This window comes from Ipomoea triloba, chromosome 9, assembly GCF_003576645.1.
Source record: "Ipomoea triloba cultivar NCNSP0323 chromosome 9, ASM357664v1".
NCBI lineage: Eukaryota > Viridiplantae > Streptophyta > Magnoliopsida > Solanales > Convolvulaceae > Ipomoea > Ipomoea triloba.
The window spans coordinates 9,446,630-9,458,969 of NC_044924.1; the positions used below are offsets into that span (position 1 = coordinate 9,446,630).

Consider the following 12,340-nt stretch of genomic DNA (forward strand, 5'->3'; position numbering starts at 1 on the left):
ATTTTTTTTAGTGGGATTCACTTTTGATTTGACTCGAGGTTCAAGTAAATTTGAATTTTGTTAAGTAAGAGGTTTAGTTTGATATATTATATGTACAGAATGGATGAGTAATCGAGAAATATAATCGATTCTTTACGCATTTGAGTTGGAAAAATAAAGTGAGGAAATATTATAAGGAGTTTTTGTCCCACTTTAGAAAAAGAATGTTGATTTTTTATTTTTTTTTTGAAAACAAATTCTTAATGCATTAAATCATAATCCAGAATGTCAACAAGAAAAGGAGGAGGAATAAACCACTCCCCGCAACCTGACTCAGAAACGGCTTCCCGAGTAATAGCATGAGCAACACGATTTGCAAATCGCCTAACGAAACGAAAAACTACACCGTGTATCATAGATGCAGTTTCTTTCACAACAACGGTGTGGCCCCAAAGTTAACATAACAATCCCCATCTCTGTGCACTCGGAGTAGAAATTGAAACTTACACACCATACTTAGAGTAATAATGGGACACAAAAAAGAGACATACAATCTTGTCTGATGCTTGAAACTTCAGAAATAACCTTATTTAATTAAATAGTATATGCAAAACAATTAATGCCACATATTACATTATTACTAAGTACTTAACATACCTTAGCCACTCATCACTTTGTAGTTTTTATTAGATCAAGACGAAATCTCAAAAAGATTGAGAAGCACAGAATTATTTGTCTTTCATTTTTCCCATCAGAAAGTATATAGGGTTGAATGAAAAAAAAAAAAAAAAAAAAAACTGGGGTGCCGACAGGAAAATGGGTCAGAACACTGGCTAGCTACATGATATGTTCGAATTGGTTTTAAAAAAAAAAAAAAAAAAACAAAACAAACAAACAAACAAACAAACAAACAGAAAAACAAAAAATGATATTTTCGAATATTTTCCGTCCCCACTTCACCTTTAATTGCACATAGCCACATAGTGGTCTGAATTTCCAGTGCATGCAGCTAAGAGCATCATAATAGTGGAGTTCTTTTGTGATTTTTTAGAAGTTTTTGTAAGTGTAATTAGGAAAATGAAAATTGGAAGGACGAAAGAAAAAAACCAAAACAAAACAAAATTGATTTAAAAAAATAATTAAAGGCTTTGTTGGGCGCTTGCAATACATGCGCCCGCTGGGTGCAATGGTTTCTGCCACGCACACATGCCGTGACTGGCTTAGTCTTGCGTGAGCAATGGTTACTATTCCAAGAACCATTTCTTGCAGAGAATCCCAATCCTTCTTTCACCTACCATCCTACCTCCTTTCTAGCTCCTCCATGTCATATGCTACTGTACCAAGAACTTCAAAAAAACCTCTGATATAGATGCTCTAATAGCGTAGTAGCGTGATAGCATTATTGCTATTTGTTGGAAAGTTTGGCCGAAAGTGACTTTTTTTTGTAATCATTTTGTTGTGTAACTTTTAGGGCAACGGGATAAGAGGAGGAGAAAAGGGGAGAAAATGATTAGAGGGAAGGGAAGAATCATCTTTCGAGAGAACTTTCTTGTAGAGATAATTTTGGAGATCCACTTTTAATTTGATTTGAGGTCAAAATGAATCTGAATTGTAAGATATTTAATTTGATATGTTATACGTACAAAATAATAATGCGTAATCGAGAAATTATTCTCTATATGTATTTGAGTTGACAAAATAAAGTGAGAAAATTTTTAGGGCAAGGAGTTTTTATCCCACATTAGAAAAGGGGTGTTGATTTTATAAATTAGTATATATACAATTCTCTCTTTTGAATTCTATAGCATATAGATGTACTCGATCTCTCGCGCAAGGGGGAAAATCAAATTTCAAAAGCTGTTAGGAGCAGCAAGAGTAGTCTTGTGTAAGAATTATTGTTATTAGGAAAAATTATTAAATAGGCCACAAAACTTTTAGAGTTGCAATTAAGTTATTTTGTCGAGACTCTTAACTACTCCTGCTGTCCTACTTACTATTCATTGATCAAATCAAGTATTTCTTCTTTGTTTAATTGACATTTAATATATAATTGGTTGCTGAAATTTTTGCGAGACTCTTAACTACGTAGTGTTAAATTTGGCAACCGACGATTGACAAATGGTAATGCAACACAGCTTGCTTGCTGCGGTAAATTCCAGAATGGTTCAGATTATTTTGATTTTAGTATGTTTTTTATTTTCTTACTCTACCATCTATTATATCATTTACTTTTTCTAAATACTCATTGATATCTACTATTTTGTACAATAATTCACCCCTTATTTTAGTTGTTTTGGTGCTTATTTTCTTTATCCTAATGAAATTGAGAATTGTTTGTGTGTTATATTTTCTCAAGAGTTGAATTATTCACAAGGAGCTGCAAAGGAAGAGTTTTGGAACATTTTGGACAAGTTTTGGAAGGCAAAGGAAGAGTTTTGGAACATTTTGGACAAGTTTTGGAAGAAAAGGAAATTATTTTGGAACATTTTGGACAAGTTTTGGAAGAAAAGGAAATTACCCAGGAACATTTTGGACAAGTTTTGGAAGAAAAGGAAATTACCCAGGAAGAATAGGAAACAAGAATAAGACTTGGAAAAGAATTGGAAGTTGCCTCATGGGTCCAAGGCCCATCTATCTCCTATATATTCTGAGGTTCCCTTACAGAGTTCTGAACCCTAGCTTTTAGTTTATATTTCCCTAGCATAGTTTAGATCAGTTTCACATTAGATTAGTTAATTTCAAGATTGGAATCAAAGATTGAAGATTTGATTTGTTCTTTATCAGTTAAGTTCTCTTATTCCTTTATTACCTTCTTGCAATGTTTTTGGTTATTAATTATTGCTTTGTTTTGTTTACTCCCATCATGCGGGAGTAGTTCGTTTATGGGTTTGGATTAGGGATCCATTGTTAATCTTGATGTTCAATTGGTAATTAATTGCATAAAGGGATTGAATCTTTTACCTAGGGTTATGTTGATTTGGGGATTTCTTTCTACTTGTTATTGATTGATGGCCACAATTAATTGCTAGTCTAGGAGAGGGATTCATTACAACGAAAGTTGGATGGAGACCTCGAGCCTTACCAATTTCAACCTAATTTTCCTGCTATGAAAGTAGAGGTAATTTTGGGGGCTTACAATGCTTAGGTGTTTAAGGTTATAATTGATGCATCACGACAGTGGGGCAATTGGAGCCTAATTCTTGTTATTGATTACGAAAGTAGCTGACTTGAATTCTTCAGTGCATTGCCCATAAATCCCTTGGTTAATTATTCTTTCCCTAATCCTGAGTTGGTTGGAACATCAAGATTACAATCCCCCTAATCCGGCCCATACCTTTATCATATAGTTTTCACCTTAATTAATTGTTTTCTTTTATTCCACATCATTCAGTCTCTGTTACTTGGATTCTATAAATTCATATACTCTAGTGCCTGGTAATTCACACAGTTTCGTGCCATAACACCAATTCTCAGCGGAACGACATTACACCCTTTTACACTCATCATTTGTGCTCATCACTCATGCATTCCACCCGTGTAAACTTCCGTAACAGAATATTCCGATCCGTTAACTATTTATTATTAACCTACTCATTAATTTTCATAAGATCTTAGGTTCGAACCCAATCCCAATCAAATAAAAGATAAGAGAAATAATTTCATTAGCTATATTTTATTTATTTTCTCAAATGCAAAGATTTCTTACATTCAAATTCATTGATGGATTATATATTCACTACATTGTCGTTGTCTTCTTTTTACACTACCTTGTAATTAAATATCAAAGTTATAAAATAAAATAATGTTATATATTTATTTACGAAGTATTTTATTAGTACCACGACAAGAAATAAAAAAATAGTTTGAAACAAATCATATTAACTACTTGGAGAAGATTTATTGACAAGGAGGATATTCAAATACCTCAATAAATTTAAGCATAAAAATATAACTAAATAATAAAAATTATTAAGTTAATATCATAAAATAAAATACAAAAACTGTAATCATCATCCGGTACCTCTTGATATGATTGCTCCACAGCCCAAAACAAAATATTCACACTTTTCAGTAGTAGTCTACATAAAACTTGAGTAATAATTTAATGAATTAATATCATTTTTGAGTTAATACCCAATATAATCCTCGACTATAGTGGTTTTACTCAATTTAGTCTTAAATAATTTTTTGTACTCAATTTAGTACTCGACTTTGATGGTTTTACATAATTTGGTCCTTTATTAAAAATTTTGTTAGTTAACTGTTAAAAATAGTGTTCTAATGGTAATTTCTTATCCCTCATCCCATTTGGGATGATTCATTCTTCTTTCCATTATTAAGATCCACGCAGAAATGTAAATATTCGACCTAAATATTTATTTACTCTGTATTTATTTATTTAGGGTAAAACTTGATTTGGTACAAAAATTTTACATTTCTGCGTGGATCTTAATAAGGGGAAGAAGAATGAATCATCCCAAATGGAATGAGGGATAAGAAATTACCATTAGGACACTATTTCTAACAATCAACTAATAAATTTTTTAACAAATTAAAAGACCAAATTGTGTAAAACCATCAAAGTCGATGACTAAATTGAGCACAAAAAGTCATTTAGGACTAAATTGAGTAAAACCACTATAGTCGAGGACTATATTGGGTATTAACTCTATCATTTTTTGTCCTACAACTTTTGAGGTCTTATCACTTTTAGTGTACAGCTTTAATCATTATCCCAAAGAAAAATAATCAATATCTAAACAAAAGAAAAATCATATTAATAGAAAAGAAGGATTTGTCAATCGTTGATTCTATAAATCTCATAGATTTCTATCTAGTTTCTACCCGTCTTCCCATTATTTGCATCGATCTAACACCTATAAATATGATTTTACAGCGATTTTGTTTAGACATTGAAGACGTTTCATTGAGATGACGATTTTACTTTTAAAAATATAAAATCTGGCAACATTTTACCATCAATTTGGTGGAAGGACCAAAACTGATGATAAAATAATAAAGTTAGGCACCAAAATTAAAACAATTTAAAGTTGTGCATCAAAATTGATAAAACTCAAAAGTCTGATATTGATTCTAATTTAATATATAAATATCCAACACAATAGACTCTAAAATAAGAAGTTTCATGTGTAGAAGCACAATCATGAATTCAAGAATATTGCTCCTCCTCTTCTTCTCCTATTGTGCTATCTCCTTTGCTAAAACTACACCCACATTTCCATTTCCATTTCCTACCATAATCAAGCCAGATGGGTTCTCACCAGCTTCTACCAACACCACTGATAATAATCAACTTTATGACACAAAGTATTTCACCCAAATTCTTGACCACTTCACCTTTACTCCTCAAAGTTACCATACTTTCCAGCAGAGGTATCTCATCAATGACAGATACTGGGGTGGTGCCAAGAATATGGCTCCAATCTTTGTGTACATGGGAGCTGAAGCAGATATCGAAAGCTTTGCTCAGAACACTGGTTTCATGTTTGACATTGCTCCCCATTTCAATGCTCTTCTTGTCTTCATTGAGGTAACTGCTCTCTTCTTTTATTACTCACCAAAATCATTTATTTTTTTTTTTACTGCGAAAGTTATAACAATTTCTAGTTATACAATTTCGAAACATAAATAATTTATAAAACGAGATTCCAACTGGAAACATTAATTCGTATGAAGAATCTAAATTTGAATTTAATTGGAATGACTTTGAAATTAATTAATTACAACATAGAGTACTTGAACTTTTTTTTTTTTTTGGTTGAAAATATAGCATCGATTTTATGGAAAGTCTTTACCATTTGGAGGAGAGAAAGAAGCAATTTCAAGTTGGAAAACACTAGGGTATTTGAGCTCAACACAGGCATTGGCGGATTATGCAACTTTGATAATTGATCTAAAAAAGAATTTGACTGCAACTGATTCACCTGTGGTGGTGTTTGGAGGTTCCTATGGAGGAAGTACTTGCTTTCACTTTTACATTATTATTATTATTATTGAATTAACTTATAATTAGGTGGGGTTAAGATTAATCTTCATTTAAAACTTGTTGACAGCGTTGGCTGCATGGTTTAGACTGAAGTACCCACACATAACCATTGGAGCATTGGCATCTTCTGCTCCAATCCTTTATTTTGACAATATTACTTCCCCTTATGCCTCCACGGATGTCGTCACCCAAGACTTTAGGGTAATTATATTAAACTTTCACTCTCCTGTAGATCATTGTACGTTGAGGTGAGTCCACCACTTTTCATGAGTTGGTGTGGATAGATCTGAGTCATTATTATGTGGACCGATCATAAATAAAAAGTACATTATATATTTCTCTACATAAAGTACATTATTTAAAATTAAATTATTTGAATATTGAAAGTACATTGTTTTTTTTATATTGTCAAATAATGCACATCCAATATATAAATAATTTATTTTTAGTATATTAAAAATGTCCTTGAGAGAAAGTATATATGTAATAATTTGTCAAGTTCTAATAATATAATAAAAGATTTTATTCAATTTGAAAATCAGAGTGAGAGCGAGAATTGCTACAAGGTGATCAAGAGTTCATGGCAGTTTATTGAAGAGATTGCTAAACAGGCTGATGGACTGGAGATACTCAGGAAATCTTTCAGGATATGCAAGTCAGTTTAATTAATTCCTATTTTTAAGAATAAGGTTAATATATATCATTTCTCTTTGTTTTATTTTATTTTATTTTTATGATTATACATATATACATATATAGGAATAATATAAGCGCAGACAGTCTTAAAGGTTGGCTTACTACGGCATACTTTTACACGGCCATGACTGATTATCCAACTGCTGCAAACTTACTCAATCCGTTGCCACCTTATCCCATCAAACAGGTAAACTCAACACAATCAATAACCATTTAATTTGCTGGTGTTTTTGTTATTATTTAAAAAAAAAAATTAATTAATTCATGATCAAGATCGATCATACTAAATTATTGTACTGTGTAAATTAAAATAGATGTGTAAAGCAATTGATGATCCAAGGCATGGGAGTGACATACTAGAGAAGCTGTACGCAGCAGTCAACATATTCTACAACTACACTGGGGAAGTCAATTGTTTCAATCCCGAAAAACCTTTGGAACTACTCCTACATAGTCGTGTCCAGTGGGGATGGCAGGTACCAGATTATATCTAAAACTGTTAATTCATTCGGTTAATTAATTTCAAATAAAATTAAATGATTTTTAATTTAGTAAAATCAATCATCAAATCCAAATACATACTTTCAACTTAACTAAAATGAAATGTTATTTTTGGTTAATTCGATAAATAGACTAAAATTCACATAAAGCGTAATAATTTGAACTAAAACTAAAACTCTAAATTTAAATCGATTTTTGACCCTTTTTCCTTAATTAATTTGAAAGTTGAATGATCAAATCATAAATATTTAATGAATATAGTGTTCTTGACATTTGACAACTTTGTCAACTTATCATCAACTGTGCAAATACTTGAGAGAAAATAAGGAATTATTTATTATGTTGTTAAAAGTTATGATTATACGATGGTCAGTGACTCAGTGGATATAGGATAATTTTTCAAAAATAAAACTATTATTCTTATTTACTTTTTGTGCTTCAGTAAATTAAGAAAATAATTATGAAATGGGAGTCATGTATTATTTTCCAAACTATTACCATAACTAATGAAAGATTACCCTCCTTTCGTAATTTTTTTTTCAGTAGAGGTACAATCTTTTTTAATAATTTAAATGTATAGGGCATTATTTTGCCCACAACATTTTAATAGTTCATGGACAGCTAGCTCAACTAGTTGGTGAAGTTGCCAAGTTCGGTGGGATTTTAAATTTCAATGTACAATTATTTTAACAAGCTAGGCTTTGGATCATGATCGAGTTGATGAAGCTTAAAGATGGGCAAAACTTATATTAATTAGTGGTTAATTATTATATTGTAACTATTGTATTTTTTAAGCTAAGTGACAACGCATGTATGTCAAAAGTAAGAATTTGTCATGATTTTTTATTTTGACAAATTAATGATCGTGATCTTACTATAACTAAGTTGTGGCATAATTATAATTCATTATATTTATAATTAATTCATTGGGAATTATTTTTTAAAATTTTAAGAAAGATTAAATTAATTTTTTTTAAAAAACATGGTTCATGAGATCAAATAAATGGAATGTATAGAATACGGATAAATTCACACTTTTTACAAAGAGTGTTCTCATTTAAACCCATATAAATTTTATTTTAAGATATATATATATATATATATATATATATAAAATAATTTTAAATTAATAAAAATATATTCTTTTAACAAATAAAGCATGCATATTTTTATATGTTAATGCACATGCTCATGCACTGATATAGGAGTCGAAGCATCGAAACCTGTGGAGTCCCAATTTGTATACTCTACTAATAATATGAAAACGGAAAAATAAACAAAAGGCTTATAATGAATGCAAATTGGTCAATGAATCCTAATCAATATTATAAGGTAGATCATTGAAACATTTTCATTTTATTATATTACATGTTAAAAATAAATTTATATTATATTAAAAATGAACATGTAATATATTAAAAATAAAGTCTGTCTTATGATTTAAGAAGGCGAATAGCTAGGCAGCTCCCATGGAGATATGTTGCAACAGTTCTATAATTGTGGGTTAACCTTTGTGCACTGTGATTGTAATCGTTGTTCAATTTTGGGTTAACCTTTTTGCATTTGTTAAGGACGGCATGCAATGTACTATTGTGCATTGTGGCCTCCGTAGTTGTGTATTTGTACAATCGGTCGTGTTACATATTTGTCATTGAAGGTCTTATTTTGTTTCTTACGTATTTCATTCCTTATAGAATATGATTAATATTCTTCTAAATTTCATTTTATGAACCAAATTTAATGTTAACATATAAATTACTATAATCAAACTCTGGTGTGAACCCTATTTCAGTTTTTTTCTAACATTAGAAAAGTTTAAGTATGATTAGGGTTCATTTACTAATGAATTTTCTTTCTTTCTTTAAAAATAATTAGAGAGTAAGTATGGGAATTTGGATAAAAGAATCTAAACGTTTGTGTGTATATACCCCCACCACTTTTGAACCAAATTATTTTAAATAATCTGATTTCATTTAATTAACTATAAATTTGGTCAATTAATGTACAATATATGGTGATCTTGAGCTTTGAGCCTTTGACAACTTCTCATTAGTTACATTATTCCTGCAAATGGTTTGTAGAAAATAACCAAATGTTAATTATATTGTTAAACATAATGATTATATACAGCTCATTGGGTTTCACAAAAAATTACAAAATAAAAATATATAACTCTAAATTAGATATGAAAAGCACATGCCAATGATCTTATGGTCAAATGGCATGTAGTGACTCTTCCAAATGAGAGGTCATGAAATTGAGTCTCAGTGGAAGTGAAATCGCGGAAAGTATAAACGAACAATTATGTTACAATGTAATTGAGTCAGTAGTAAAAAAAAAAAAAAAATGATATGCAAAGTATATTATTGTTGTTGTTGTTAAAAATTATTATTATTATTAATTGTTATTATTCTAGACTTGTACGGAGATGATAATGCCAATGGATGGTAATAATAAGGATAGCATTTTCCCAGCCTCGGAATGGGACTACAATGAAAGTGTCCAATTTTGCAAGGAGGCCTTCAACATCGAGCCCAGGCCCAATTGGATTACCACGGAGTTCGGGGGACACGTAAGTATTTTAGGCCCCTATATATTTAAGAAAATAGTTATATATATATGTATATATATTGAAAGCAAACTTAATATATAATATTATTAGACTTCAAAAAAATTATGAATAGATGGGGGCGGTGGACCCAGTATTGATGATCATTATTGTGTGGACCATACTATCAAATAATGTACATTCAGTATAAAAATAATGTACTTTGAGTATATTAAAAATATACATTGTATTCAGGGGATGTACATTATTTGTGTACTGAATGTACATTATATAATACACAAATAATGTACATTTAGTATATTAAAAATGTACTTTTTGTTATGGTCCACACAATAATATACTAGTAACCAGACTGAGAGCCGGTAGCCCGTGCTAGTGTGTTGACTACCTGGTTCATTAATCTACTAATATAACGTATATGCACATTAGATAATGCAACTAATAAGCTACGACATTGATAGCGCCGGGGTAAATACTTATTTTTAATATAGGCAAATTATTCTGTGGACCCGGGTGCACCTTATACACAATTTACATACTAAATGTTTGTAATTTACCTTTAAAAATTTTCACAATTTGTATACTATGAACACATAATGTTAACATATATGTAATTGATCACCTTGTTTTATATTCACATGTTCCTTTTAAATACTGCAGTCAATTCCAATACTAAAAATACACCATTTGATCTTTTTAAAATTTAGTACAACCATTATATGTTTTGACTTAGAAACACAATTTATATTCTTGAAGTTCACAATTCCAATACTAAAAATACACAATTCAATGTCATTTAGGACCATGGTTGAAAAAGTCGCTAGGCGTTCCTCGCCAGTGTGTGTGTGTGTGTTTTTTTTTTTTTTATTTGTTTAATTTTTTTTTTAATTTTTTAAGACTTGATAATTATAAATTATTTAATACTTTAATAATTAATACTAAAATATTAAATATTAACCTAAAAACATATATAATTTGAACAATTTAGGGTTATTTTGAACATGTTGTTTTAATAAAATTTACACACACATTAATTGCCCAACTTTTAAAAATAATTATATTTTTAATTACTCTAATACTCTTGTTGCTTTATATTTTTAGCAATCAACATTTTAGAATTTATCATAGATTTAATGCTAATATCTTTTAGTTTGTTAATATTTTATAAATATTCAAATGTTTTTGAATGGGCAGAATATTAAGAGGGTTTTGAAAAGGTTCGGTAGCAACATCATTTTCTTTAATGGATTGAGGGATCCATGGAGTTCTGGAGGGTCAGTACAAAACTATATATATTGTATTTGTACTTATTAAATGTAAAAATATTTGCCATCTTATGTTTATCAAAATAGTTTTTCTCATATAATGTTGCAGGGTGCTGGAAAATATATCCAAATTCATAGTTGCTATCGTTGCAAAAGAAGGTTAGTAATTAGACCACAACATTAAGTCACCATAACATATATATATATATATATATATATATATATATATTCTCAACCTGACTCATTGCATGCCATTTGAGCACAAGGTGCTTGGCAGAGAAATTTGATTATATGATTTCTTAACTGAAAGTTAAAGTTAAAAACAGGTGCTACTCGAGTACTCAATTTTAGTTTAAAACACTATAAATTATATGTGCTTAAATACAAACAATTTTGCATATATAAGTTAGAACTTTTTTGGGCTTGTAACAGGTGCACATCACGTGGACCTTAGATTTTCAACGAAAGAAGATCCAAAATGGCTAAAGGATGTGAGGAGGAAGGAGGTAGAAATCATACAGAAATGGATCTCTCAATATTATCATAATTGATTGGGTTTTTCAATTTGAACAAGACAGTGTTGAGAACGTGATGTATCATCAATAAAAATACTTAAAAGACTGTTATGCAGACAGTTTCACTCTACTTATCACCAATGTTGTTACATCATTATTTTTAATTTATTTTTATATTTTTCTTTAATCTTTAATTTACGGGATAGTTCGTATTCACTATTTGGATGTGTGCTTTGGGTGAAACTTGGGGTGTGTTTGGTTGGTGGGTTTAGGCATAAGGAATGAGTATGAAAGTGATTGTTTGTGTTTGGTTGATAGGTTTTGTGAATACTACTATGGGTTTGGAATACCCCATTAATGACAAAACCCATACCCTTATTAAATAAGGGTTTCATCTCCCTTCCTCCTTTCTTCCTCAACTATTAATAATCATTCTCATTCCACCCAATTACCAAACATGTTAAATACTTTCACCAAAATCCATTACCATTACCAAGTATTTGATAACCATTCCGATTCCGATTTCCATGTGCGAACCAAACGCACCCCATTTAATTTGTGGTCTTGCTGACAAAGAATCATAAGAAGTTAAACTAGTTTAATCTTTACCCTTGCCAAAATACTTGAATTTTTTGTTGCATATTATACAAGTTGTTGGGGTAGCTGTTGCGTAAATGCTATATATAGGCGGTGCATAATCATGACTCGCGAGGCTGTAAACTTTTGGAGGGAGTGTAAATATTTTACGTTTTTTTAATTTTTTTTTTGAAATATGTTAAATATGTTTTTCTTTTAGTTAGTGAAATAA

General features: G+C 30.2%; 1 protein-coding gene across 2 annotated transcripts; it reads left to right on the forward strand.

Annotated features, from left to right (window-relative positions):
* Nucleotides 1-5,099: 5,099 nt before the first annotated feature.
* Nucleotides 5,100-11,700, forward strand: LOC116030115 (lysosomal Pro-X carboxypeptidase-like). 2 transcript variants are annotated; one of them, XR_004100379.1, is made up of 10 exons: nt 5,100-5,530; nt 5,771-5,957; nt 6,054-6,187; nt 6,529-6,641; nt 6,746-6,869; nt 6,997-7,158; nt 9,658-9,755; nt 10,947-11,026; nt 11,127-11,176; nt 11,450-11,500. XR_004100379.1 is itself a non-coding variant. In XM_031272256.1 (10 exons), the coding sequence occupies exons 1-10, from the start codon at nt 5,126-5,128 to the stop codon at nt 11,566-11,568; spliced, it is 1,530 nt and encodes a 509-aa protein (XP_031128116.1). In that variant the 5' UTR covers nt 5,100-5,125; the 3' UTR covers nt 11,569-11,700. The 2 variants fall into 2 exon arrangements, 1 of the variants encoding a protein (XP_031128116.1); XM_031272256.1 differs by having other exon boundaries at nt 9,600-9,755; nt 11,450-11,700.
* Nucleotides 11,701-12,340: the final 640 nt, after the last annotated feature.

Bases quoted from the DNA above. Each gene is read 5' to 3' on its own strand.
- LOC116030115 (XM_031272256.1), top strand. From the start codon at position 5,126: ATGTGTAGAAGCACAATCATGAATTCAAGAATATTGCTCCTCCTCTTC. The intron at 9,756-10,946 runs GTAAGTATTTTA...TTGAATGGGCAG, and splicing joins CCACGGAGTTCGGGGGACAC to AATATTAAGAGGGTTTTGAA. The intron at 11,027-11,126 runs GTCAGTACAAAA...ATAATGTTGCAG, and splicing joins GATCCATGGAGTTCTGGAGG to GGTGCTGGAAAATATATCCA.